This window comes from Zophobas morio, unplaced genomic scaffold, assembly GCF_036711695.1.
Source record: "Zophobas morio isolate AGI-343-1 ecotype UQ-CSIRO unplaced genomic scaffold, CSIRO_AGI_Zmor_V1 ptg000022l, whole genome shotgun sequence".
NCBI classification, from domain to species: domain Eukaryota; kingdom Metazoa; phylum Arthropoda; class Insecta; order Coleoptera; family Tenebrionidae; genus Zophobas; species Zophobas morio.
The window spans coordinates 6720358-6743966 of record NW_026972127.1 but is presented as its reverse complement, the minus strand read 5'-3'; the positions used below and the strand labels follow the sequence as shown (position 1 = coordinate 6743966).

At 34.9% G+C, this 23609-nt stretch overlaps 1 protein-coding gene across 7 annotated transcripts; it reads left to right on the top strand.

The window, feature by feature from the left end:
- The first annotated feature begins 66 nt into the window (after positions 1-66).
- LOC135133471 (protein mahjong) lies at positions 67-23116 on the top strand. 7 transcript variants are annotated; one of them, XM_064061885.1, is made up of 20 exons: positions 69-362; positions 422-585; positions 638-788; positions 837-974; positions 1022-1331; positions 1380-1462; positions 1513-2051; positions 2110-2248; positions 2303-2911; positions 2965-3244; positions 15666-15811; positions 15862-16062; positions 16121-16242; positions 16296-16529; positions 16580-16978; positions 17058-17142; positions 17201-17410; positions 17468-17833; positions 22755-22818; positions 22860-23116. In XM_064061885.1, exons 2-20 carry the CDS (start codon positions 473-475, stop codon positions 23045-23047), a joined length of 4377 nt encoding a protein of 1458 aa, XP_063917955.1. In that variant the 5' UTR covers positions 69-362; positions 422-472; the 3' UTR covers positions 23048-23116. The 7 variants fall into 7 exon arrangements, with proteins under 7 accessions (XP_063917961.1, XP_063917960.1, XP_063917958.1 ...); XM_064061891.1 differs by having other exon boundaries at positions 67-585; positions 17468-17827; positions 22875-23116; XM_064061890.1 differs by having other exon boundaries at positions 68-585; positions 17468-17827; positions 22755-22803.
- The last annotated feature ends 493 nt before the right edge of the window (positions 23117-23609 follow it).

Here is a 23609-nt window from a genome sequence, read left to right as displayed (position 1 = left end):
GCAGACGTAAAGTCACCAAAGTGGAACGAATACCAACATTGCGCAACCTTGATACAACAATAATGACTCTCTTTTATTGTTAATAGTTATCTTAAGTAAGATTTACATTTACGCTTGAATTAGTTTACTCGAGTCACGGTGTTCAAAAGCGCAACTAGCACAAAAACGTCCATTTTCACCGTCGCTCATTTTTTTCAAGTTGGCGGCCTCTTTTTTAGTGACACTACGAACTAGATTTTTTAATGGAGTTTAGATTTATGTTTCAAGCTTTGTGATCGTACATTTCGAGATTCGTGAAATATTGAAGTGATTATCGCTTCTCGAGCATCGTAAGTTTCCTGTGAGCATTTTCCTAACCTCCGGTAACGCAATTCCGCACAACTTTCGCGATTTGAAGTTTCGCCAGTTGAAAGTGTTTTAGGTTATGTTAAACTACCTCATGCCATTTATTTCGTAAATTTCTTGAACAAATATGTCAGAAAATAGCAACACCACTTCGATTATGACAGAAGTGACCACTTTAATTCGCAACTGGGAAGATGAGCACGGAGAAGCTAATTATGACCCCATTCAAACCCTCACCAGGTAACGATGTTGCAATGTTGTAGCGACTTACGCGTTGAAATAATTGTGGTAGGTTGGCTGAAATATGTGAAGTGGAGACGGAAAATTATCTGAAAATGGATCCCGACCCGTTTGACGAGCGCCACCCTTCAAGGACAGATCCAGACTGCAAACTTGGCCAAATTTTAAAAGCGTTATTTCGGAAAGACAACTTTATGAATAAGGTATTAAAGTCACTGGTTGCACGACGCAATAATAACTCGTTTTTTCAGCTCGTGAATGACTATCTTAGAGACACTTATTACTCGAGAACGGGGATTACAGGGCGAGATGTGGATCAGTTGAACATAGCTGCTTGTAGGTTAATGCTGGACGTGATGCCGGGCTTAGAAACGTCAGTGGTGTTCCAAGTAAGTCACCCCAATCAATTTCAATCAAAAATAACAGTTTTTTGTAGCCTGACATGGACAACTTAATTCACCGTTTGATTAAATGGACTACCAATTCAATAGAGCCGTTGCAAAGCTACGCCACTGGCCTTCTCGCCGCCGCTATGGAAATCCCGGAAATTGCGACTCGTTTTAGGGAACAAAATGGAAGACTTGTGCCTTTGTTGCTTCAAAGACTGCGTAGACTGCAAAACTCGTCAGAATTTTCAGTTACAAGTAATAGCACTCGACCTTTTGCACACCTCTCTACTATGAAATCGCCCCCATATCGTGGGGACGGTGTCATAAAAATACCGCCGTCGGCGGGCGTTAAAAGGCGTAAGTAGCACACTCGTGTCAAATTCATTTTACTAATTTTTTCCACAGCTCGTGAAAATGGAGTCACTCCTTCATCAAGATCTAGTCTAAAAGAAAACACTGATCTAAATTCCGCCAGAACTGATAATGACGTAAGTGTTATTTCTGTCACTGGATTGTTATCAGAGGTTGTTTTTTTCAGTTATCGGATAATGAAAGCGGCCAAAAACGCAAACGAATAAAATTAGATCATGAACCAGCTGAGGAAGTGTCACAGAGTAGTCCCCAGAAGCTCATTTTATTCACTGAAACAAGTAATTCTTCGTGGGCTGAGCTCGAAAGTTTTATGATTGGCACAGTGCAAATTTTTCCACCTACGTTGGCCACGAGACAGATACTCATTTTGCGGTATTTAACCCCATTGGGTGAATATCAGGAGTTTCTGAGTCACGTTTTTGAAAATGATGCCCTTAGTTTGATTCTGTGTTATGTTAATGTTAGGGTTACTAAGGAAGCGAGACTTGCCTTTGAGGCACTAAAATATCTTGCCGCTCTTTTGTGTCACAAGAAATTTTCAATTGAGTTTATTCAAATGGAAGGGCTTGAGGCACTTTTGGAGGTTCCAAGACCCTCCATTGCGGCCACTGGGGTTTCTATTTGTTTGTACTACCTAGGGTATTGCGAGGAAGCTATGGAGAGGGTGTGCTTACTGCCTAAATATATTATCACCAGCTTAGTCAAGTACGAAAATAATCCAACAAAATTTTGAAAAAAAAAATGACTCGAAATTTGTTTTTAGATACGCCTTATGGTTACTGGAGTGCTCCCACGACTCCGGCCGTTGCCACGCGATTATGTTCTTTGGTTTAACGTTCCAATTTAAAGTGATTTTAGAAGAATTTGATGCTCAAGACGGCTTACGCAAGCTTCACAATGTGGTAACTATTCACTCAAATTTTCTCACTATCAGTCACAATTCCACTCTTGACCAGATTTCAACTTTGTCCATTTTATTACCCGACACCGACCCCGCGCAACTCAACGAAGACCAAGAGTGCGCCGCCAGACAAATAGTCCGCCATGTTTGCGTAGCCTACCGTCGTTACTTAGAAGCTCACTTAAACTCGAAAGTCGAGCCAATCAAAAGATCGCAATTACGACCTAACGAAAGACCCGCCCAACCGCCGGTGCCTGCCCAACCCAGCTACAAACCCTGCAAGTCGTCTCCCGAGGAAATACAACAGAATGTCGAACTTCTTCTGCAGCACATGCCCTTCAGGGGGCACTGGGTTCCCGTCGACCAGTTGCTGAAGTTAGGGGGGATAACGCTACTGTTGAAAATTATCGCCTTTGCGTACGAGTGGAACTACAGCGGGCGGGCCGAAACCGTGAGGTCGGCGCTGGATGTGCTGGCGATCGCGTGCGTGATGCCGAAAGTTCAGCTTTTGTTCTGTGAACGGGTTGAGCTGCCTGAAGAGAGCGCCACGGTCGGGATTAATATCATCCTGGGGGCGGCGGAGGGGGAGATAGTCGCGGATGCCGATGTGCAGAAGGCGGCGCTTAGGGTTATTGTGAACTGCGTGTGCGCGCCGATATGTAGGGTAAGTTTGGTTTATTAATGCGTCTGGGGTTTTAATTTGGTTTTGGTTTTTAGGTTGGTGGTAATTTGGCTAGGTTTTCTGCTATTTTAAACTCGCCTAATAAAAAAATGAAATTTAAGAGTAGCGAAGAACTTATACAGAAGGTTTGGGACTGTGTTAGGTCGAATAGTGGGATAATGGTTTTGCTCCAGTTGATGAATATCAAAACGCCGATCACTGATGCCGATTGTATACGTACTTTGGCGTGTAAAGCGCTGGCGGGGTTGGCCAGGTCTGAAACTGTTAGGCAGATTGTGTCGAAATTGCCGTTGTTTACCAGTGGACAACTTCAAAGTAAGTGGTAGTTTTAAAACATGAATTGTAAAATTTTGTTGACTTTTTGTTTCAAAAAGTTGTCGTGTTTACAACGATAAGCTTTTGTGAAACTTTAAGAAAATCGGTTTTATAATTCAAGGACAAATTTTCAATTTTCTTGCCTAACTTTGACTTTTTTCCGAAATTGATAAGTCTAAACTAGAAAGTGAAGGCGAATTAATAAAGCACAAGTTAAAATTTGCATATATATTGAAACTCATTTCATATAAACATTTTTCTTTCTGAACAAAAACTAGGGGAAGTATTATAACATAATTTTGACAATGTGTAGTTTCATGTTTTCTTGCCGTTTCACAGCTTGTAGAATACAGAAACGCGGGTTTTCCGTTCGTCTCGATTTATTCGCGAGTTTGTTGGGGAAAACTACAATTCTGTTTATCAAACAGTAGTCAAAATATTGCCAAGTAAATCTCATTTTAATATGTCGTCTAAATAAATAAGTAAATACATAAATTTGGATCCCCAGATTTTACAGTTTATTTCAGAGATTACATAACAGATTTCTTCGGAATTTTAATGGGATACTAAAATTGATTTACGGTTAACCGAACATGAACAAAAATTTAATAACTCATTCTTCTTGGAAAGTTGATGACATCATCTCGGAAGACTATTAAATAAATGTGTAATTAAAAATATGCCCAGAGAATATTTGTGTTTTGTTCATATGGTTGTACTTTTAGAACTGTTGACACAGGATATTAAAAAAAAAATTAAAGCGTGAAAAATTATTTTCGTTACTTTGCCTGAAATTGAAATTTATATTAAAAAAGATGTGATGTCGCTGAATTATCATATGCTCAAATTACAAACATACGCAGCGTAGGACTAATATGACCATATGATTGAAAAAAAAGTTCTCTAGTAGGCCGTGCAATTTATTTTCATGTTGGCAACACTAGCGCATTCTTTGTTTAGTTTGACAATTACGGTCAAATAAAGGATCCAGTGGTTACAATGCCAACATAATTAGGTATGTCATCAAAGACTTCAAATATATATTTGAAGTCTTTATATGTCATCGTAAAATTTTAAATATGTTGCCAACCTCAGAAAAAAATACTAATGTTAATAGTGACTCGATATGAAACAGCAAAGCAATAAACAGTATTTAGCGGCATTTATGTACATTTCGGATTTCTGTTTATTGGTTAGGATAATCAAGATACAAAAATAAATTTTCCGTTTATCATATATTAGGGATTAATGTATATTAATTGTGATATATGGAATATAATACTGATTAAAATGTTGTTTGTTTCCATGATTCCATAAAAATAAGAAAATCGATAAAATAAATTGGTTCACATACAAAAATAGCGTATAATCGAAGAAAAATTATCTAGTGGGTCATGGAATTTAGTTTTAAAATAATTATGTTGGTATTATAGTTGTTTGACACTTTATTTGATACTTATTTAATGGTAAAAGGAGGTTTAAACTATATGATTTTCCTTACAAGTTCTAATCTGATTGATTCTTAGGAAAAATTATTTTGTTTATATTATTAGATTTTTTTTAAGATGTGTACTTTCCAAGTTCAAGCAATTGCCTAATTTTGTTTTTTGGACATTTCGTGGTTCTAGAGTATGAAAAAGTAGGTCTTGCTTTGAAATTTGAGATGTTTTAGGAATATTATGTATAAATGAAAAAAATGCTCGTGACATCCAATTTTATAGATGTTCCTATACTTGTGGTTTATCGCTTCGTTTTTATTTTTTATCTTAGGTGATTTTTGAAAAAGAAACAAAATTTTGTTAAGAAAAATTTACTTGAACATGCTTCTTTAATACAGTAACGGTCATTTCTACGGAACCACTCGATAAAAAGTCAGGTTGGTAGCCCTGTCATCTAGTACTTTACGCCGAACGCGGTTGGTAGCGGTAGTTGATATGGCAATCGAAACTAGCACAACACGAATGTTTCGGTTGCCCTCAGCTATGCCGCACTGTATCCCGAGCAGACTGTATGTTCTGTTCATCTGTTTATTAAAATAAAATATCTACATTGACAATGGGGCCATCTAACCTGTCAAATTTTTGACACATATGTTTTCCCCCAGAAACCCGTCAAGGTCACTTACACCAAACAAATTTTGAAAATTTACACTGGGGAGTGGTTCTATAGAAAAGATCGCGACTTTACATAGTGTGGCTTAATAATCGGTCTGTTTTTATTCTAACTTGGAATAAAATAAAATTCGCAATTTTCATAATTTATCTAAGAAACTAGATTTGTTTCATTCTGCTTCAGAGGTTAGTAATGTTCTATCTAACTAATTTAAAACCAATTACACGCAATAAAATTATGTTGTTTGAACGTTTGATAATACTCTGACTCTGACAGTTGATGTATTAAATTTGACATCTTAGTGGCATGCTAATCTATTGCTAATTTTTGTTTATTTTTAACATTAAATTTTAATCATTCTGGAGTTTTTTTTTTCGGATCGTATAGTACCATATATTGCAAAAAAAATGTCTAGTGGGTCATGAAATTTAATTTTAAAATAATTATGTTGGCATTACAGTTGTTTGATACTTTATTTGACAGTTATTTTACCGTAAAAGTGGGTTTACACTACTTACCTTACCATTTCTAAACTCATAACTTTGGTGGTAAGCTTTCTACGTTATTTTGTTGTCACGTGTGGTAAATGAATGTGAACGAGCTTTTACGGTCAAATAAAGAGTCAAATAGCTGCAATGTCAACGTAATTATTTTAAAAATAAATTGCACAGCATGCTAGAGGAGTTTTTTTTTTTCGATCTTATGGTAGAAACTGAAAACACATACCGGGTGACCTATTTATTGATTGAAGCAAATTTTTGGGTTGGCAGTTCTGAATTATTGGCAGTAATGTTAGCATGTCAGTTCACAGTTGTCAGTTTTGACATCAGCGCGCCTAAAAAAACAATGAGAAATATGTTGCCAACCGTACAAAAAAATTACTAATATTAACAGTGACTCGAGATGAAACAACAAAACTGTAAACATTATTTTAACAAGATTTATGTACATTTCGGATTTCTGATTATTATTGGTTAGGATACTCAACATAGAAAACAAATTATTCGGTTATGTTTTTTTGTTACTGCCTCGCGGGCATATCAATGTAGAAATAAACAAGTTAATAAAATTAAGTAAAAATTTAAATTTCTTAAAATGATATCGTCAATTTTTTGGTAGGGTTAATATATTAATTTTGATATGTGCAATGAAGAACTAATTACAATGTTGTGTATTTCCATTATTCCATAAAAATAACAAAATTGATAAAAGAAATTGGTCTACTGCAAAGTCCACACAAAAAAGTGTATAAAAAAAATTGCCTAGTTGCTCATGAAATTTAGTTTTACAATAATTATGTTGGCATTACATTTGTTTGACACTTTATTTGACAGTTATTTCACCGTAGAAGTGGGTTTACACTACGATTTTTTTAAGATGTCTAATTCGATTTACTATTAGGAATAACTATCATGTTTACATTATCAAATTATCCTTAAAATTCGCCCGAAAAGAGAAAATCGTAACTTCAGTTATAAGCAAAGATTTGTTTTAAGATTTTTACTTTCCAACCTTAAGCTAGTGTCTAATTTTATGTTTTCTGAACGTTTCGTGGTCCTACAGTATGAAAAAGTAGGTCCTGCTTTGGAGAATTTGGGGTTTATGTTAGGAATATCATGTATAGATGGAAAAAATGCTGTTAACATCATCCCAAAATTTTGCTCATGAGATCCTACTTAACTTTACACTTATTTTATACTTGTGTTTTATGAATTCCTTTTTTTATCTTAGTAAATTTTTGAAAACAAAAAACAAAATTTTATTGAGAAAAATTTGCACAGCTTTTATAATTTAAGTATGAAACTAGATTTATTTGATTATGCTTCAGTTATTTCGAAGTTTGACAATACTTTGACAGTTGCATGTATTAAACTTGACAGTTTAGTCGCATGCGAATCATGAATAAAAGTGTTGCCAACATCATTTTTTTAACACTGAATGTTAAAGCACGCTAGAGGATTTTTTTTTAACCATATAAGTAGTACCCAAAGACTTCAAATATATATAGACCGGCGATAGAACGAAAAAGCTGAAGCTAACCGGTCGCCATTTTGGATGTGACCGAAACCGCGGGAAGTTTAAAATCGTATACAATCGACTTCATATGAATAGTGAGTTTGCACATCATACACACACAAACTAATAAACTTCAACAATACTATAATTGCTGAATCTTAAATGCACGGAAACACGATCAAAAGAACCAAAGAAACTGTGATGACATCCACGTCACAACTGAAAGTGATACATAAGAAAGAAATAGGTTATGGGTATGGGTTGTTGCGATGTTATTAGTGACAGAAAAGTGACAGCAATGGCGGCGATTTCTGTTGACAGAACTGCTTCACGAAATACAATAGAATTTAGGGTGACAGCCAGTCTATATATTTGAAGTCTTTGGTAGTACCATATAATGCAAAAACACTCATCTAGTAGGTCATGAAATTTATTTTTAAAATAATGATGTTGCCAGACTTTTTTTTCGGCCATATTGTAAAAATCACGAACCAACCAATAAACAGTCTTGCATCTGAGCCATATTTATTAATAAACAAGCTACCGGGTATCTGGAAAATGGCGGATTAACTCTCCGCTTTGAATTTTTATAAATATATAGATTCGATCACATGACAAAATTAAATTAAATTTTCATCTAATCAAACAAGGCAATGAAATTCAAAACCGAAGGTGGGTGGGGTTAGTTTTAGGTTGTTGTTTAGATTCCACTGTCGTTCAATATAAAATGCATTTTTCGTCCAATGAAATGAATGACCAAAAAGAAAACCGGGTGGGTGGGCGGGGCCACTTTGAATTTTTTAAGCCTAATTCGCCACTTTACATAGTAAAATTCAGTCTTCATCTAATCAAAAAAATCAATGAAATTCAAAAGCGGTGGTGGGTGGGATTAGTTTTACGTTTTTTGTCTAGATCTCATTGTTTTTATCACTATTAAATTTTCCTTTTGTCCAATAGAATGAGTGATCAGGAGGAACACTGGGTGTGTGGACGGGCCACGTTGATTTTTTTAAGCGTAGATTCGACCACTTAACAACATTAAAATCAGTTTTCATGTAATCAAAATACCAATGAATTCCAAAAGCGTAGGTGGGTGGGGTTAGTTTTACCTTTTCGTCTAGATTCTAATGTTTATTCATATAAAACCCCCTTTTTGTCCAATAAAATGAGTGACCAAGAGAAAAATCGGGGGGGGGGGGGGGGGGGGGCACTTTGAATTTTTATAAATTGATTCAATCACATGACAAAATTAAATTAAATTTTCATCTAATCAAATAAGGCAATGAAATTCAAAACCGAAGGTGGGTGGGGTTAGTTTTAGGTTGTTGTTTAGATTCCACTGTCGTTCAATATAAAATGCATTTTTCGTCCAATGAAATGAATGGCCAAAAAGAAAACCGGGTGGGTGGGCGGGGCCACTTTGAATTTTTTTAAGCGTAAATTCGACCACTTGACAAAATTAAAATCAATCTTCATCTAACCAAAAAAAGCAATGAGGTTCAAAAGCGGTGGTGGGTAGAATTAGTTTTACGTTTTTTGTCTAGATTTCATTGTTTTTGTCACTATAAAATTCCCCTTGTGTCCAATAGAATGAGTGATTAGGAGGAAAAGTGGGTGGGTGGGCGAGGCCACTTGGAATTTTTTTAAGGGTAGATTCGACCACTTGACAAAATTAAAATCAGTTTTCACTTAATCAAAAAACCAATGAAATCCAAAACGAAGGTAGGTGGGGCTAGTTTTACCTTTTCGTCTAGATTCCAATGTTTATCAATATAAAACGCCCTTTTTGTCCAATAAAATGAGTGACCAAGAAAAAATTCGGGTGGGTGGGCGGGGCCACTTTGAATTTTTATAAATAGATTCAATCACATGACAAAATTAAATTAAATGTTCATCTATTCAAATAAGGCAACGAAATTCAAAACCTAAGGTGGGTGGGGTTAGTTTTAGGTTGGTGTTTAGATTCCCCTGTCGTTCAATATAAAATGCATTTTTCGTCCAATAAGATGAATGACCAAAAAGAAAACCGGGTGGGTGGGCGGGGCCACTTTGAATGTTTTGAGCCTAATTCGCCACTTAACATAGTAAAATTCAGTCTTCGTCTAACTAAAAACACCAATGAAATTCAAAATCGGTGGTGAGTGGGGGTAGTTTTACGTTTTTTTGGAAGATTGCATTGTTTTTGTCACTATAAAATTCCCCTTTTGTCCAATAGAAAGAGTGAGCAGAAGGCAAACTGGGTGGGTGGGCGGGGCCACTTTGAATTTTTTAAGCCTGTGGCGTCGCGCCGCAGGCTGTTCGAAGGACCGTATAACCGTGTCGTACACGGTACGAACACGGCAAGAAAAGAGTGTTGTTTTATAACTATATATTAATAGTGTGTAAATGTATGTACAGTTTGTCGACCGATCGCGTGTACTGCGAGGTGCGTTCTGTCTGGGTCCGTACCACCCCGGTGCCGTCGAAGGGTGGGTGGTGGTGTTGTACCGCTCTTGTGCCGTCGAAGGGTGGGTGGTGGGGTTGTACCGCTCTTGTGCAGGGCTGTACTGCGCATTCCGGCCCCCCTTGAACCTGTGGTCTCAAACCTGGGTGTCGTCGTCGATGGGGAACGGGCAGATTCGGTTTGTGGCCCGCACGACAGGTCCCGATGATGTCCTGATGGTGGCTGTCCGGACGATCCCATCTTTTCCTGGATGTGTCTCCATGACGACTCCCATTCGCCAGCACATCGGATGGAGATTGTCTTCGCGTAGTAGAACGGGAAGTCCTGGCTTCACCTCTGTTTTAGCAGTGCGATTCCACTTCTTTCTTTGTTGCAGCGTGTTTAGGAACTTCCCTGACCAGCGCTTCCAAAAGCTTTGCGCCTGTTGTTGGACGCGTTGCCACCGTGACAGACGATTCTCTTTCACCATTGTAACATCGTCTTCGACTGAGGTTGTTAATTTTCCGCCGATGAGGAAATGCCCAGGAGTTAAGGCCGTGAGATCGCTCGGGTCAGAGGATAATGGAGTCAGGGGTTGGGAGTTGATGCATGCTTCAATCTGCGTCAAAAGCGTATAGAGCTCCTCATACGTCAATAAAGCATTACCCGCAACACGTTTTAAATGATATTTTATCAACAATGGAAGTACGTTGTCATTGGTCACCACCAAAATTGGTACATTTTGTGCATTTGAACTAAAGGATGAAGCTGGCCATTCTGACTTATTTTTTGATAACCAATATGGACCGTGCCACCACAAATCAGACGTAATAAGTTTATTAGGTAATTCACCTCTTGAGACAATGTCTGCAGGGTTATCAGCACATTTAACGTGATGCCAATTAGAAATACTCGTTAATGTGCTTATTTCAGCAACGCGATTTGCAACGAAAACGTTCCAGGTACTTGGCGATGATGCTAACCAAGATAACACTATTGATGAATCTGTCCACATATACTGCGTTGTTATGTTTAGATTTATTGTAGGTAATAATTTGTGTATTAAGCGGGCTAATAGCACGGCTGCGCAAAGTTCTAGTCGAGGCAGTGTGATAGTTTTTAATGGAGAAACACGTGATCGTGCGCATAATAATTCTGTTTTGTACGAATTTGTGTTTAAGTCCAACGTTCGGATATAAACACAGGCACCATAAGCCGACATGGACGCATCGCAAAATCCATGAATTTCGACGTTATTGTATTGATTTGATACAACCTTTCTAGGTATTTGTAGTGTGTTTAATATGGGTAATTCTTGTTCAAGTTTAAGCCACGTTTGTCGTATATCTTCCGGTAAAGGATCATCCCAGTCGAGTTTAATGAGCCACAACTTTTGAATTAAGATTTTTCCCAAAACAAGGACGGGTGACAAGAGACCTAGAATATCATAAATTCTCGCGATTTTTGATAAGATGGATCGTTTAGTAGTATTTTCCACGGGCTTTGTTTCCACGACATATTTTAAACAGTCCGTTTTGCAATTCCACGTTGAACCTAGTGTTTTGACCTCGTCGTTATGGTCTAATTTAACTACATCGTTATTTTGACTACAATTGGGCAAAATGTCCGGACAATTAGATGCCCACTTTTGTAATTGAAAACCACCCCTATTTAAGGCGCCAATTAATTGATTGGGTAATTCTATGGCTTCTTTGACTGAATTAGTACCCGTAAGCAAGTCATCAACATAGAAATCGCGTAAGATAATTGTCGAGGCTAGAGGAAAATCGAGTTGTTCATCGATGGCTAATTTTTGTAAACATTTGATAGCTAAGTATGGGGCACACGCGGTACCATACGTTACGGTCTGTAACTCATATACCTCAACTGGTTTGTCACTACTCTTGCGCCAAAAAATCCTTTGGTAAGGTGTATCTGAAGGATCGACCCATATTTGACGATACATTTTTACTACGTCGCTACTGAATGCGAATTGGTAGGTCCGAAAGCGCGTAATGATTGAAAACAAGTCTTGTTGAATAGTTGGACCTACCATTAGAATATTGTTTAAGCTGACACCCGTACTTGTTTTGCAGCTTCCGTCAAACACCACACGCACTCGGGTGGTAGTACTCGAACTCTTTATCACCGCGTGATGTGGAAAAAAATATAATTGTTTAGTGTGAAAATCAGATTCACCTGTAACTAATTTCATGTGACCTAGAGCTAAATATTCGTCTAGAAAGTTTGTATAATCGGCTTTAAGAGAATTATTTTTGTTCAAACGAGTTTCTAGTGCCATAAAACGTTTTAGGGCGGTTACATCGGAAAACCCCAGCGTGGCAATATCTTTCTTAAAGGGTAGGCGTACCATAAACCGACCGTTAATATCTCTTTTGACCGTTTCTGAGAAATGCCGTTCGCAGGTAAGTTCTTCCACGGAAAAGGAATTACTGGTGTTTACAGCTGTTTCTTCTAATTCCCAAAATTTATGAATTTCTTTGTTTAGCATATCTTGGGGATTTGCGTTTGAAATACAGGCGACAATATTGTTCTGCGAAGGACCGGAAATTTTACCTGTTAAGACCCATCCGAAAACGGACTCACGAAGGAATACTTGATTATTAAATATGTTAATTTGACCGTTACAAATTACTTGCCAAAAGTACTCTGCACCTAACAAAAGATCAACGGTACAGGGTTCATTAAAATTAGGATCTGCTAAATTAATATTTATGGGTATATTGAACTGAGATTTTGAAAAGAATTGGCATGGATATTTTGATGTGATGTTAGGCAATACTAAACAATTGAGATTGTAAAGAGTTGGATTAAAACGAGATTTTATGGTTACCCTAGTCGAATTTTTAACTGGTGTTTCGATTTCGCCTACTCCACTAATCGGGAATTCGATTGATTGTAATTTAAGTCCCAATTTTTGACATAAACTCGTACTGATTAAATTGCTTTGTGAACATGAATCAAATATAATTCTGCAATCTTGATAATTTCCGAAAGCATCTGCAATTTTAACCACTGCTGTTGCAAGAAGTACAGTGGTGTTGTTCATATGTGACACTGAAAATGACAAATTGCTTGTCGATTGTTCAGGTATATGAAGCAGTGTGTGATGTCGTAAGTGACATTTTTTGCAAGTATTAGTCGATTTACAATTTGACACAATGTGATTAGATTTTAAACAATTCGTACATGATTTGACCTTGTTAATATGAGAGAGGCGTTGTTCTACTGAAAGATTTACGAATTCTGTACATTGAAATATTAAATGCAATTCTGACTTGCAGTAATTACACCTAAGGATGTTTTTGTTAATAGTTTGTACCAAAATACGTTGTTTTGTTGTAGACTCGCGCTGACAGTTTTTATTGAAATTATTATTATGTTTATTAAGATCTATGCTATGTGTTTTGTTTACTGATATTTGTTGCATTGATTCCAAAAGTTCGCAACGTTTTTCTAAAAATGAAATCAGATCCGTCAATTTTGGTATTTCACTATTTAATGTTGCCTGCCATTCTTTACGACTTGTATAGTCTAGTTTTTCTACAATTAATGGAACAATTAATGCATCCCAACTTTCTACGGGTAAATTTTGTATGCGAAGTGCTTCAATGTTTGTCGTAACGTCGACACATAATTTTCTCAGAGCTACAGAATTTGTTTTAAGGATAACAGGACTATTAATGATAGCTAAAATATGTTCTTGAGTAATTAGTCTTACGTTATTGTATCTTTTTCTTAACAAGTCATAGGCCGATTTGTAATTATCTGCCGAAATAGTGAGAGCGTCAATTGTCGCTAACGCTTCTCCCTTCAATGAGGATTTTAAATAGTGAAATTTTTGGCAGTTATTTAAACTATTGTTCTGATCAATTAACGAGCAAAATATGTCGTTGAATGACAGCCATTCCGAATATGAACCTGAAAATGTTGGTAAATTTAACGTAGGAAGTTTGATGGACGTTTCTAAGTGATGATTATTGTTAGGATTACTATTATTTTGACTAGACGCCGATGAAGGTGAGTATTTATTTAATTTTTCTCGAATGTCAACTATTATGTTGTAATACTGTGTCTCGATAATTTCGCGATCGTTATCTGCGTTGTCTTGCAACTCAATTTGAGTTTGATAACTTTCGTATTCTTTGATCACGTTTTCTAATGTTTCTAACCGTACTTCAAGGTGATAAACGTTATCTGTATTTTTGAAATTTTTAACGAAGTTCTCAATGCGAGTTATTTTGGATTTAGCGATTCCTCGCCTGGAGCGTAATTCGGCTACCGTTTCTACAGGCATTTTAATGAAATAAATGGGATTTTTTGAATCGAATTATGCGTTATTGATATACGAGAACGCGGTACACGCAGATTGGCGCAGATTGAAATAAATATGCATACAGGGTAATAGGACTTACTTGGATTGTAGATTTGATGTTTCTTGATTCGATGATTTGTTTGATCGCTGTTCTATCGGGCTCGTAGGACCAAATTCGATGATTTGTTTGATCGCTGTTTCATCCGGCTCGAAGGACCAAATGTGGCGTCGCGCCGCAGGCTGTTCGAAGGACCGTATAACCGTGTCGTACACGGTACGAACACGGCAAGAAAAGAGTGTTGTTTTATAACTATATATTAATAGTGTGTAAATGTATGTACAGTTTGTCGACCGATCGCGTGTACTGCGAGGTGCGTTCTGTCTGGGTCCGTACCACCCCGGTGCCGTCGAAGGGTGGGTGGTGGTGTTGTACCGCTCTTGTGCCGTCGAAGGGTGGGTGGTGGGGTTGTACCGCTCTTGTGCAGGGCTGTACTGCGCAAAGCCTAATTCGCCACTTGAAATAGTAAAATTCAGTCTTCGTCTAATCAAAAACACCAATGAAGTTCAAAAGCGGTGGTGGGTGGGATTAATTTTACGTTTTTTCTCTAGATCTCATTGCTTTTATCATTATAAAATTTTCCTTTTGTCCAATAGAGTGAGTGATGAGGAGGAAAACTGGGTGGGTCGGCGGGACCACTTTGAATTTAGATTCGACCGCTTGACAAAATCAAAATCAGTTTTCATCTAATCAAAAAACCAATGCAATTCAAAGGCGAACGTGGGCCTTTGTCTAAATTCCAATGATCATCAGTGTAAAATCCCCTTTTTGTCCAATAAAATGATTGATCAGACAGAAAACCGGGTGGGTGGGCGGGGCCATTTTGATTTTGAATATTGTAAGAGTTCGTTAGCCGACTCCCTACTTTTACGTTTTCTTGACCTTTCATGACCCCTAGAGTACGGAGAGATAGGTCTCCTTTTTTCATCCGTCTGTCTGTCTGCCGTCACAGATTTTTATCGGACAGATAATTTCTGAAATTACTGGGTCGTTTGTTGTCAAATTTTATATTTATATTAGGAATATCATGTATGTCATTTGCCAAAATCGGTCTTATTTTAGCAGCTCCTAACCCCGCCCACCCACCCTCTCTTTTCTTAGATGGTATGTCATTTGCCAAAATCAGTTTTATATTAGAAGGTACTAGCCCCGCCCACCCGCCCTCTCTTTTCTTAGAGGATACCTGATGTGCCAAAATGAATCTTATCTCAGCAGCCACTAGCCCCACCCACCCACCCTTTCTTTTCTTAGGGTATGTCATTTGCCAAAATTAGTTTTATCTTAGCAAGTACTGACGACTAACTTTTACAAAAAATGATCAAAATTTGGAAAACCTTACGAACCATTGTCCTAAAAAAAATAAAAGGTGGATTTTTTTCGTAATCTACATCAAAGATTTTTTGTAATAATTTTGTGGGACTCCCGAAACTCCCGTACATAACGTACTGAAAATTATCTTTACTTTTACCCATACTAGATCTCATGAGAGACCCAATCCTTCAAGAAAAGCGCCAGGAGCACGTCACTTTCCAAAAATACGCCTTAGAATTACTAGAACGCTTGTCAGGTAAAACAAAACACAGAGGAAACGACCTGGAGGTGTCTCTCGCCAACATCCACCGGGTAAGATTCCCGAATTTGTTCCCTCTTTCACTCTAACCTCACTCTTCCAGGCGAACGTTGTAGCCCAAACCAAAATACTGTTCAACGACAGACAACTCCTCCAACTAATCCACCAGCATTTAATAACCAAAGGTTACCCCGACACTGCCGCCATGTTAGTAAAAGAAGCCAACCTAGGCAACGCGATCACTCAGGTGTCAACGCACCAACCAACCAAATTTAGATACTCAACAACCCTCACCCCATCTCGAGTAAGTCCCGTTCTACCACCCCCACATTTGTTCCACTCTGTACCCACGTGACACATAGTTTAAACTAACATTATCTGGATCGCAGCACCGGAGTTTGCCGTCACCGGTCATCCAGAAGGAGGAAACCACCACCATCATCAACGGAACCAACAGCAACTCGCCAGCCATTAAACTAATAAAGTAATTTAGACAAACCTGGCGAACAACGACGATTATTGTGGTTAAATTTCCAGGAAAACCCCTCAGAGTTTGATTTCTTCAACCCCGGTCCAGAATTCCAGATTACAGAAACAGACGAACAGCGATTTGGTGGTTCGAGTGCCGTCTCAGACCATGTTGGAGGAGCTGACGAGTCCCGTCGAACAACCACGAGTCACTTTGGACTCGATTATTACCGAGTATCTGACCAATCAGCACGCTCTGTGCAAGAACCCGATGGCCAACTGCCCCAAGTTCAATCTTTTCATGTAAGATGAGTTTTTTTGTGGTGGGTGAGTTGTAACTGTGTCATTTTCAGCCCCCATAAGTGTCCAGACCCCAAGCCAAAGATAGCGTCGGCCAATAATTTTGTAGTGAGGTGTGCGCGACGCGCAATCGGTTATCAGTGCAAATCGATGAACAGGAAATTTATTCATTCGAGGTTTTGTCCGGTTCAGACTATTCGGTCATCGTCAGACGGTGATTTCTTCACGTGCGCGAAATTTTTACCGGGTGATAAAAGTATCGTGGTGGGTGATTATAGTGGTGATATTCGAATTTTTAATTTGCATAGTGGAAACGAGGAGCATATGTTTCAAACTCATGATAATTATATTGTGCATTTGGAGCCTAATAGGAGTGGGGAGTTTTTGTTGACGAGCTCGACGTGGGGGAGACCTCGGTCGGCCTTGTGGGGAATTAGAGGATCTGAAATGAAGTAAGTTGTCGCAGTGAACGTAAAATCCGATCGAGTCCATTATTAATTTTTAAATAAATAATTTTAATAATTATTACAGATTCGCTTTAGATGACGAAGAACACGTAGAATTCAGTAAAGTGAATCAAGACAGAATCGTAGCAACAAAACTAGAAGTTGCAAACGTAAGTACCCCCCCCCACCACCACAATTCCACCCAAATAAAACTAAGTCATTACTCAGATCTACGACGCGAATACCGGCCAATCAATCACGAGATTAGTTCCTACTGTAAGCAACCAATACACCAGAAACAAAGCCACTTTTAGCCCCTTCGACGACTTAGTTCTCTCAGACGGCGTCCTCTTCGACGTCGCATCAGGCAAACAAATCCACAAACTAGATAAATTAAACCAAACTCAAAGTGGCGTTTTCCATCCCAACGGCTTAGAGGTATACTAACCTCCCAACTCCAACCCCTCACTTACTAATATATTTTTTTTTATCTAGATTGTGTCAAACACTGAAGTTTGGGATGTCCGTACTTTCCACCTCCTCAAAACCGTACCGGTTCTAAACCAACGCAGTGCAATTTTTTCGCCCGTCAACAGTGCAATTTACGCCATTTCCATGGAGCAAGAACTGGATGATGGAGACTCTACTTTCGATTCTAGTTTTAAAACCGTCGATGCGATGGATTACTCGAGCATTGCCACCATCGACGTAAAAAAGAATATTTATGATCTTGCTGTCAACCGGTTCGACACTCAGATCGTTATTGTCGAGAACCAGGGAGTGTATCAGTCTGTGCAGGAGTCCGTCGTCCGAATATACGATGTGGGGAGGAAGAGGGATGATGAGGACGAACAAGTAAATGTACTTCTTGCTTTGAGTTTTTTAACAAAGCTTTTTTACCTTTTATCTAGGTTAAGTTAATATTTATAGTGAAAGTTTATATGTTCTTGCAAGTTGCTATAGACTTGAAGGATATTTAACTTTATGGGACTCATTTAACTCCGTGATTTACAATTGTTTTCGATTATGTAGGGATTTTGCATTTAAAACCCACACCTTTTTTTTTCAAAGGTTCACAAAAAAATGGCAATACTGTTATTTTTAGATTATGTCTTGCAAGATTTTATGAAGACAGAAGTACGCCCTGAAATTTACTTTTAAAATAATGATGTTATGAAGGTTATTTCGACAGAACTTCCCTAGCTTGAATTTTTCGAGTTTTTATTTTTCCGATTGTTTCTTTTTTCAATGTATAATTTTTTGTTTTTTCAATTTTTCGATTCGCAATTTTTCCATTTGCAGTTTTTTGTGTCGGTTTGTTTTCTTTATTATTTTCAATTTTCGGTTTTTCAGTGTTTTTATCGTTTTCCTTTTTTCCAATGTGAAAATTTCAAATTTTTGGATTTTCCGATTTTTCGGTTTACAATTTTTCGATTTTTCTATTAAATTTTTTAATTTTTCTTTTTTCCAATTTTATATTTTTCATTTTAAATATGTAATTAAAATTTTAAAAATGGTTCACTTTTTCAATTGTACGACTTTGGAATTTTTCCATTATTCAGTTTTTCGAATTTACAATTTTTGGGTTTTCCAGTTGTTCACTTTTTCAATTTTACGTTTTTCGAATTTACAATTTTTCGGTTTTTCAAATTTTCTTTCCAGTTCTTCTTGTTGTTAATTTTTTTAGATTTTTAAGTTTTCCGATTTTTACTCTTTCAATGTTTCAAATTTTCGTTTTTTCAATTCTTCGATTTTTCAAATTTCCGGTTGTTCAATGTTCTGATTTTATAATGTTTCTTTTTTCCATTGTGAACATTTTAAATTTTTAGATTTTTTAATTTTTCGGTTTTCAATTTTTCGATTTTTCTAGTATTAGATTTTTTTACTTTTCTTTTTCAGTTTCTCGATTTTGCAATTTTTCATTTCTTTAATTTTTTATTTCTTCAATTTTCGATTTACAATTTTTCTAGTTTTTATTTTAAATATGTATTAATAAAAATAAACATTTTTCAGATTTTCAATTTTAGGATTTTTCCATTTTTCAATTATTGGATTTTAAAGCTTTTTCATTTATTCAGTTTTTCGAATTTACAATTTTTGGGTTTTCCAGTTTTTCATTCTCCAATTTTAGATTTGCAGTTTTTCTAGTTTTCATTTTAAAGATGTATTAATAATTTTAATAACTAACACTTTTTCAATTTTACGATTTTAGAATTTTTCCATTATTAGATTTTAAAGCTTTTTCATTTATTCAATTTTTCGGTTTTTCAGGTTTTCTTTCCAATTTTTCAAGTTATTATTTTTTTTAGATTTTTAAGTTTCCCGATTTTTAGTTTTTCAATGTTTCGAAGTGTCGTTTTTTCAGATCTTCAATTTTCCACTTTTTCGATTTTGCAATTTTTCGTTTTTCTTTCAGTTTTTCGATTTTTCAAATTTCCGGTTTTCAATGTTCTGATTTTAAAATGTTTCTTTTTCCCAATGTGAACATTTTAAATTTTTAGATTTTTTAATTTTTCGGTTTTAATTTTTTCGATTTTTCTACCATTAGATTTTTTTATTTTTCTTTTTTCAATTTCTCGATTTTTCAATTTTTCATTTCTTTAATTTTTTATTTCTTCAATTTTCAATTTGCAATTTTTCTAGTTTTTATTTTAAATATGTATTTATAAAATGAAACATTTTCAGTTTTTCAATTTTAGGATTTTTCCATTATTCAATGATTGGATTTTAAAGCTTTTTCATTTATTCAATTTTCGAATTTACAATTTTTGGGTTTTCCAGCTTTTCTTTCCAATTGTTGTTTATTAATTTTTTTTGACTTCAACTTTTCTCGACTTTTAGTTTTTCAATGTTTCAATTTTTCGCTTTTCCAGTTTTCGGATTTTATGATGTTTCCTTTTTTCGATTGTGCAAATTTTAAACTTAGACTTTTCAATTTTTCGATTTTTCTATTAGATTTTTAATTTTTCGTTTTGTTCAATTTTAGACTTTTCATTTTGAATATGTATTAATAATTTTAAAAATAGTTCATTTTTTCAAATTTACGATTTTTGGGTTTTCCAGTTTTTCGTTTTCGCGTTTTTTTTTTCTTTGCAAGTTTCCTATGTATTAATTTTTTTCGATTTTTAGATTTCCCAATTTTTAATTTTTCAGTGTTTCGAATTTTCGTTTCTTCAGTTCTTGTATTTTCCACTTTTTCCATTTTGGAATTTTTTGTTTTTCTTCCAGTTTTTCGATTTTTCAATTTCTCCCTTTTTCAGTGTTCTGATTTCATAACGTTTCTTTTTTTCCAATGTGAGGATTTTAAATTTTCGAATTTTTTTTTTCAATTTTTAGATTTTTCATATAAATATGAATTTATACTTTTAAAAATTGTTCATTTTTTCATTTTTAAGTTTCCCGATTTTTAATTTTACAATGTTTCGAATTTTCGTTTCTTCAGTTCTTCGATTTTTCAATTTTTCCGTTTTCAATGTTCTGATTTTATAATATTTTTCCACTGTGAAAATTTAAAATTATGGATTTTTCAATTTTTCGGTTTTCAATTTTTTATTTCTTCAATTTTCGATTTGCAATTGTTCTAGTTTTTATTTTAAATATTTATTAATGTTAAAAAAATGTTCACTTTTTCAATTTTAGGATTTTTCCATTTTTTCAATTATTGGATTTTAAAGCTTTTTCATTTATTAAATTTTCGAATTTACAATTTTTTAGTTTTCAAGCTTTTCTTTCCAATTTTTATATTTATTAATTTTTTTCGGATTTTAAGTTTCTTGATTTTTAGTTTTTCAATGTTTCGAATTTTCGTTTCTTCAGTTCTCGATTTGTAGTTTTTCGATTTTCCACTTTCTCAATTTTGCAATTTTGCTTTTTTTCAGTTTTTCGATTTTTTTTGTTTTTTCGACTCTTTAATTTTCGATTTTTCATTTTTTCGGCTTTCCAATGTTCGAATTTTATGATGTTTCTTTTTTCCAGTGTGAAAATTTTAAACTTTTCAATTTTTCGATTTTTCTATTAGATTTTTAATTTTTTATTTTTTTTTCAATTTTTCAAATTTACAATTTTTGGGTTGTCCAGTTTTTCGTTTTCGCGTTTTTTTTTTCAAGTTTTCTTTTTTAGTTTTTCAATGTTTCGAATTTTCGTTTCTTCAGTTCTTCGATTTTCCACTTTTCGATTTTGCAAAATTTCGTTTTCCTTTCAGTCTTTCGCTTTTGCAATTTTTCAATGTTCTGATTTTATAATTTTCTCTTTTCCGATGTGAAAATTTTAAATTTTTGGATTTTTCAATTTTTCGATTTTTCTATTCAATTTTTTTAAGTTTTCGTTTTTTCAATTTCTCGATTTTTTAATTTTTCATTTCTGGAATTTTCGATTTGCAGTTTGTCGAGTTTTTATTTTAAATATGTATTAATAATTTTAAAAATTGTTCACTTTTTCAATTTTACGATTTTAGAATTTTTCCATTTTTCAATTTTTTGGATTTTCAAACTTTTTCATTTATTCAGTTTTTCGAGTTTACAATTTTTGCCAATTTTTATAGTTATTAATTTTTTTCGACTTTTAAGTTTCTGGATTTTTAGATTTTCAATGTTTCAAATTTTCATTTCTTCAGTTCTTCGATTTTGCAATTTTCCGTTTTTTAAAGTTTTTCGATTTTTCAATTTTTTCCACTTTTTAGTTTTTCGATTTTTCAATTGTTCGGTTTTGTAGTGTTCTGATCTTATGTTTGTTTTTTCCAATGTGAAAGTTTTAAATTTTTGGATTTTTCAGTTTTTCGGTTTTCGATTCTTCTGAGATTTTTTAATTTTTCGTGTTTTCAATTTTAGGATTTTAGAATATTTGCATTTTTCAGTTGTTCGATTTTAAAGCCTTCTCATTTATTCCATTTTTCGAATTTGCAATTTTTGGGTTTTCCAGTTTTTCGTTTTCGCGTTTATTACTTTCCAATTTTTCGTTTTTTTCAGAGTTTCAATTTTTCGATTTTTCAACTTTTCGAATTCAAAAATGGAAAAACAAAAAAATATAAACTGATGAAAAAAGTACAAAATCTAAAAAACGAAATATTGAAAATTAAAAAAATCGGAAAATCGGATAATTAAGGAATCAAAAAACTTCAATATTAAACAAATTAAAAATTAGTAAACCGACGAATTGAAAAATCAAAAATCGAAAATTTTAAAAGTTGAATAAACAAAAAATTATACAATCGAGAAATTAAAAATTAAAAAATCAGGAAAGTGAAAAATAAAAATCAGGAACTTGAAACTTGGGGAAACAAAAAATTGCAAAATCGGAGTATTGAAGATTAAAGAAATCGAAAAATCGGATAATAATCCAAAAATTGCAAAATTAAAAAATCAAGTTGAATAATAAAAATTGAAAAATCATAAAATCGAAAGAAACTTTGAAAAATCGACAAATTAGAGATTTAAAAACCGAGAAAAATAAAAATTATAAATTAAAAACTTGAAAAATTGTAGAAACCAAAAATCGATAAAACGAAAAATTGTAAAATTTTAACAATTAAAGTTGAAAAAACGCTAACAATTTTCGTAGTAATTACAATTATTATAATTATTAAGTGTCAAATTAAAAATTCAACATTCCGCCATTTTTAAAGATGGAAGTCAATATTTCTGCGGTGAATCTGACGAATTTTTAATTTCGTACAAAAGTTTCGTTTTAAATTATGGATCTAAATGAGTTCTATCAGACTGCGTTACAATATTTACACAATATATATCATTTTTTTAATCATATGCTTTGGCTGTCATCATTTCAGGACGAAGAAGACGAGGAAGAGGACGACATGGATGGAAGCGACGATGAAGGTTCGGACAATGATGGTAAATATAAACTATGTTTATAATAATATAATGTTTGGCAGTTATGGATTTCCTAGATCCTCTCGTCATCAACCTGGGCGGCGACAATGAAAACAACGACAATAACGCCAATAACGAGGAGGATAACGACGACGACGACGATAATTTATTGGATAGTGAATCTGAAAGTTGGACTAGTTTGTCTAGTGACTCCGATGACTCTTTCGTGGATGATGTATTTGATCTTTGAAACCTTGAACATGTTAAGCTAAGATTTAAATGTGATAGATTTTCGAAAATAGAGTGTGTGAGGAGTGCATACATTCTTTTAATAATACCGGAAACCAAACAATTTATATTGCATTTGTTATGAGCCATGATTTTCAGTAAACTCGATCCAGTAGGAATTATTTTGAATGATTGTCGTGTGCGGTCTTATGTGTATCATTTTAAAGTTAATGTTGACCAGTTGTGTATTATATTTCATAAATAAATGCGATTTTAAGAAGAGGTGTGCAGTTTGATGAAAACGTGATCAAAGGTGACTCCGGAAACAACCTGTTACGGTGTCACGTGTGCGAAAAGTGAGGTTAAGGTTGCTGTGACGTAGCGCGTCCGCTTTTTATTGACGCTATTTTTATCCATTTCTTCATTTCCGGGATATTAAGCAATTCATGTAAATGAGATTCTACGAGAAACAGGTTAACAAGTTTATCTTCTCAAGTTCCCGGAATAAATTACCAAAGTATTCAACGCACGTCCGCTAACGGACTCCTATATAACACGCTGAAACGTCCACCAAACTGATAGCG

Coding starts and splice junctions, on each gene's coding strand:
- LOC135133471 (XM_064061885.1), top strand. CDS start 473: ATGTCAGAAAATAGCAACACCACTTCGATTATGACAGAAGTGACCACT. Junction 975..1,021: donor AAACGTCAGTGGTGTTCCAA/GTAAGTCACCCC, acceptor AGTTTTTTGTAG/CCTGACATGGACAACTTAAT. Junction 17,411..17,467: donor TCCATCCCAACGGCTTAGAG/GTATACTAACCT, acceptor TTTTTTATCTAG/ATTGTGTCAAACACTGAAGT.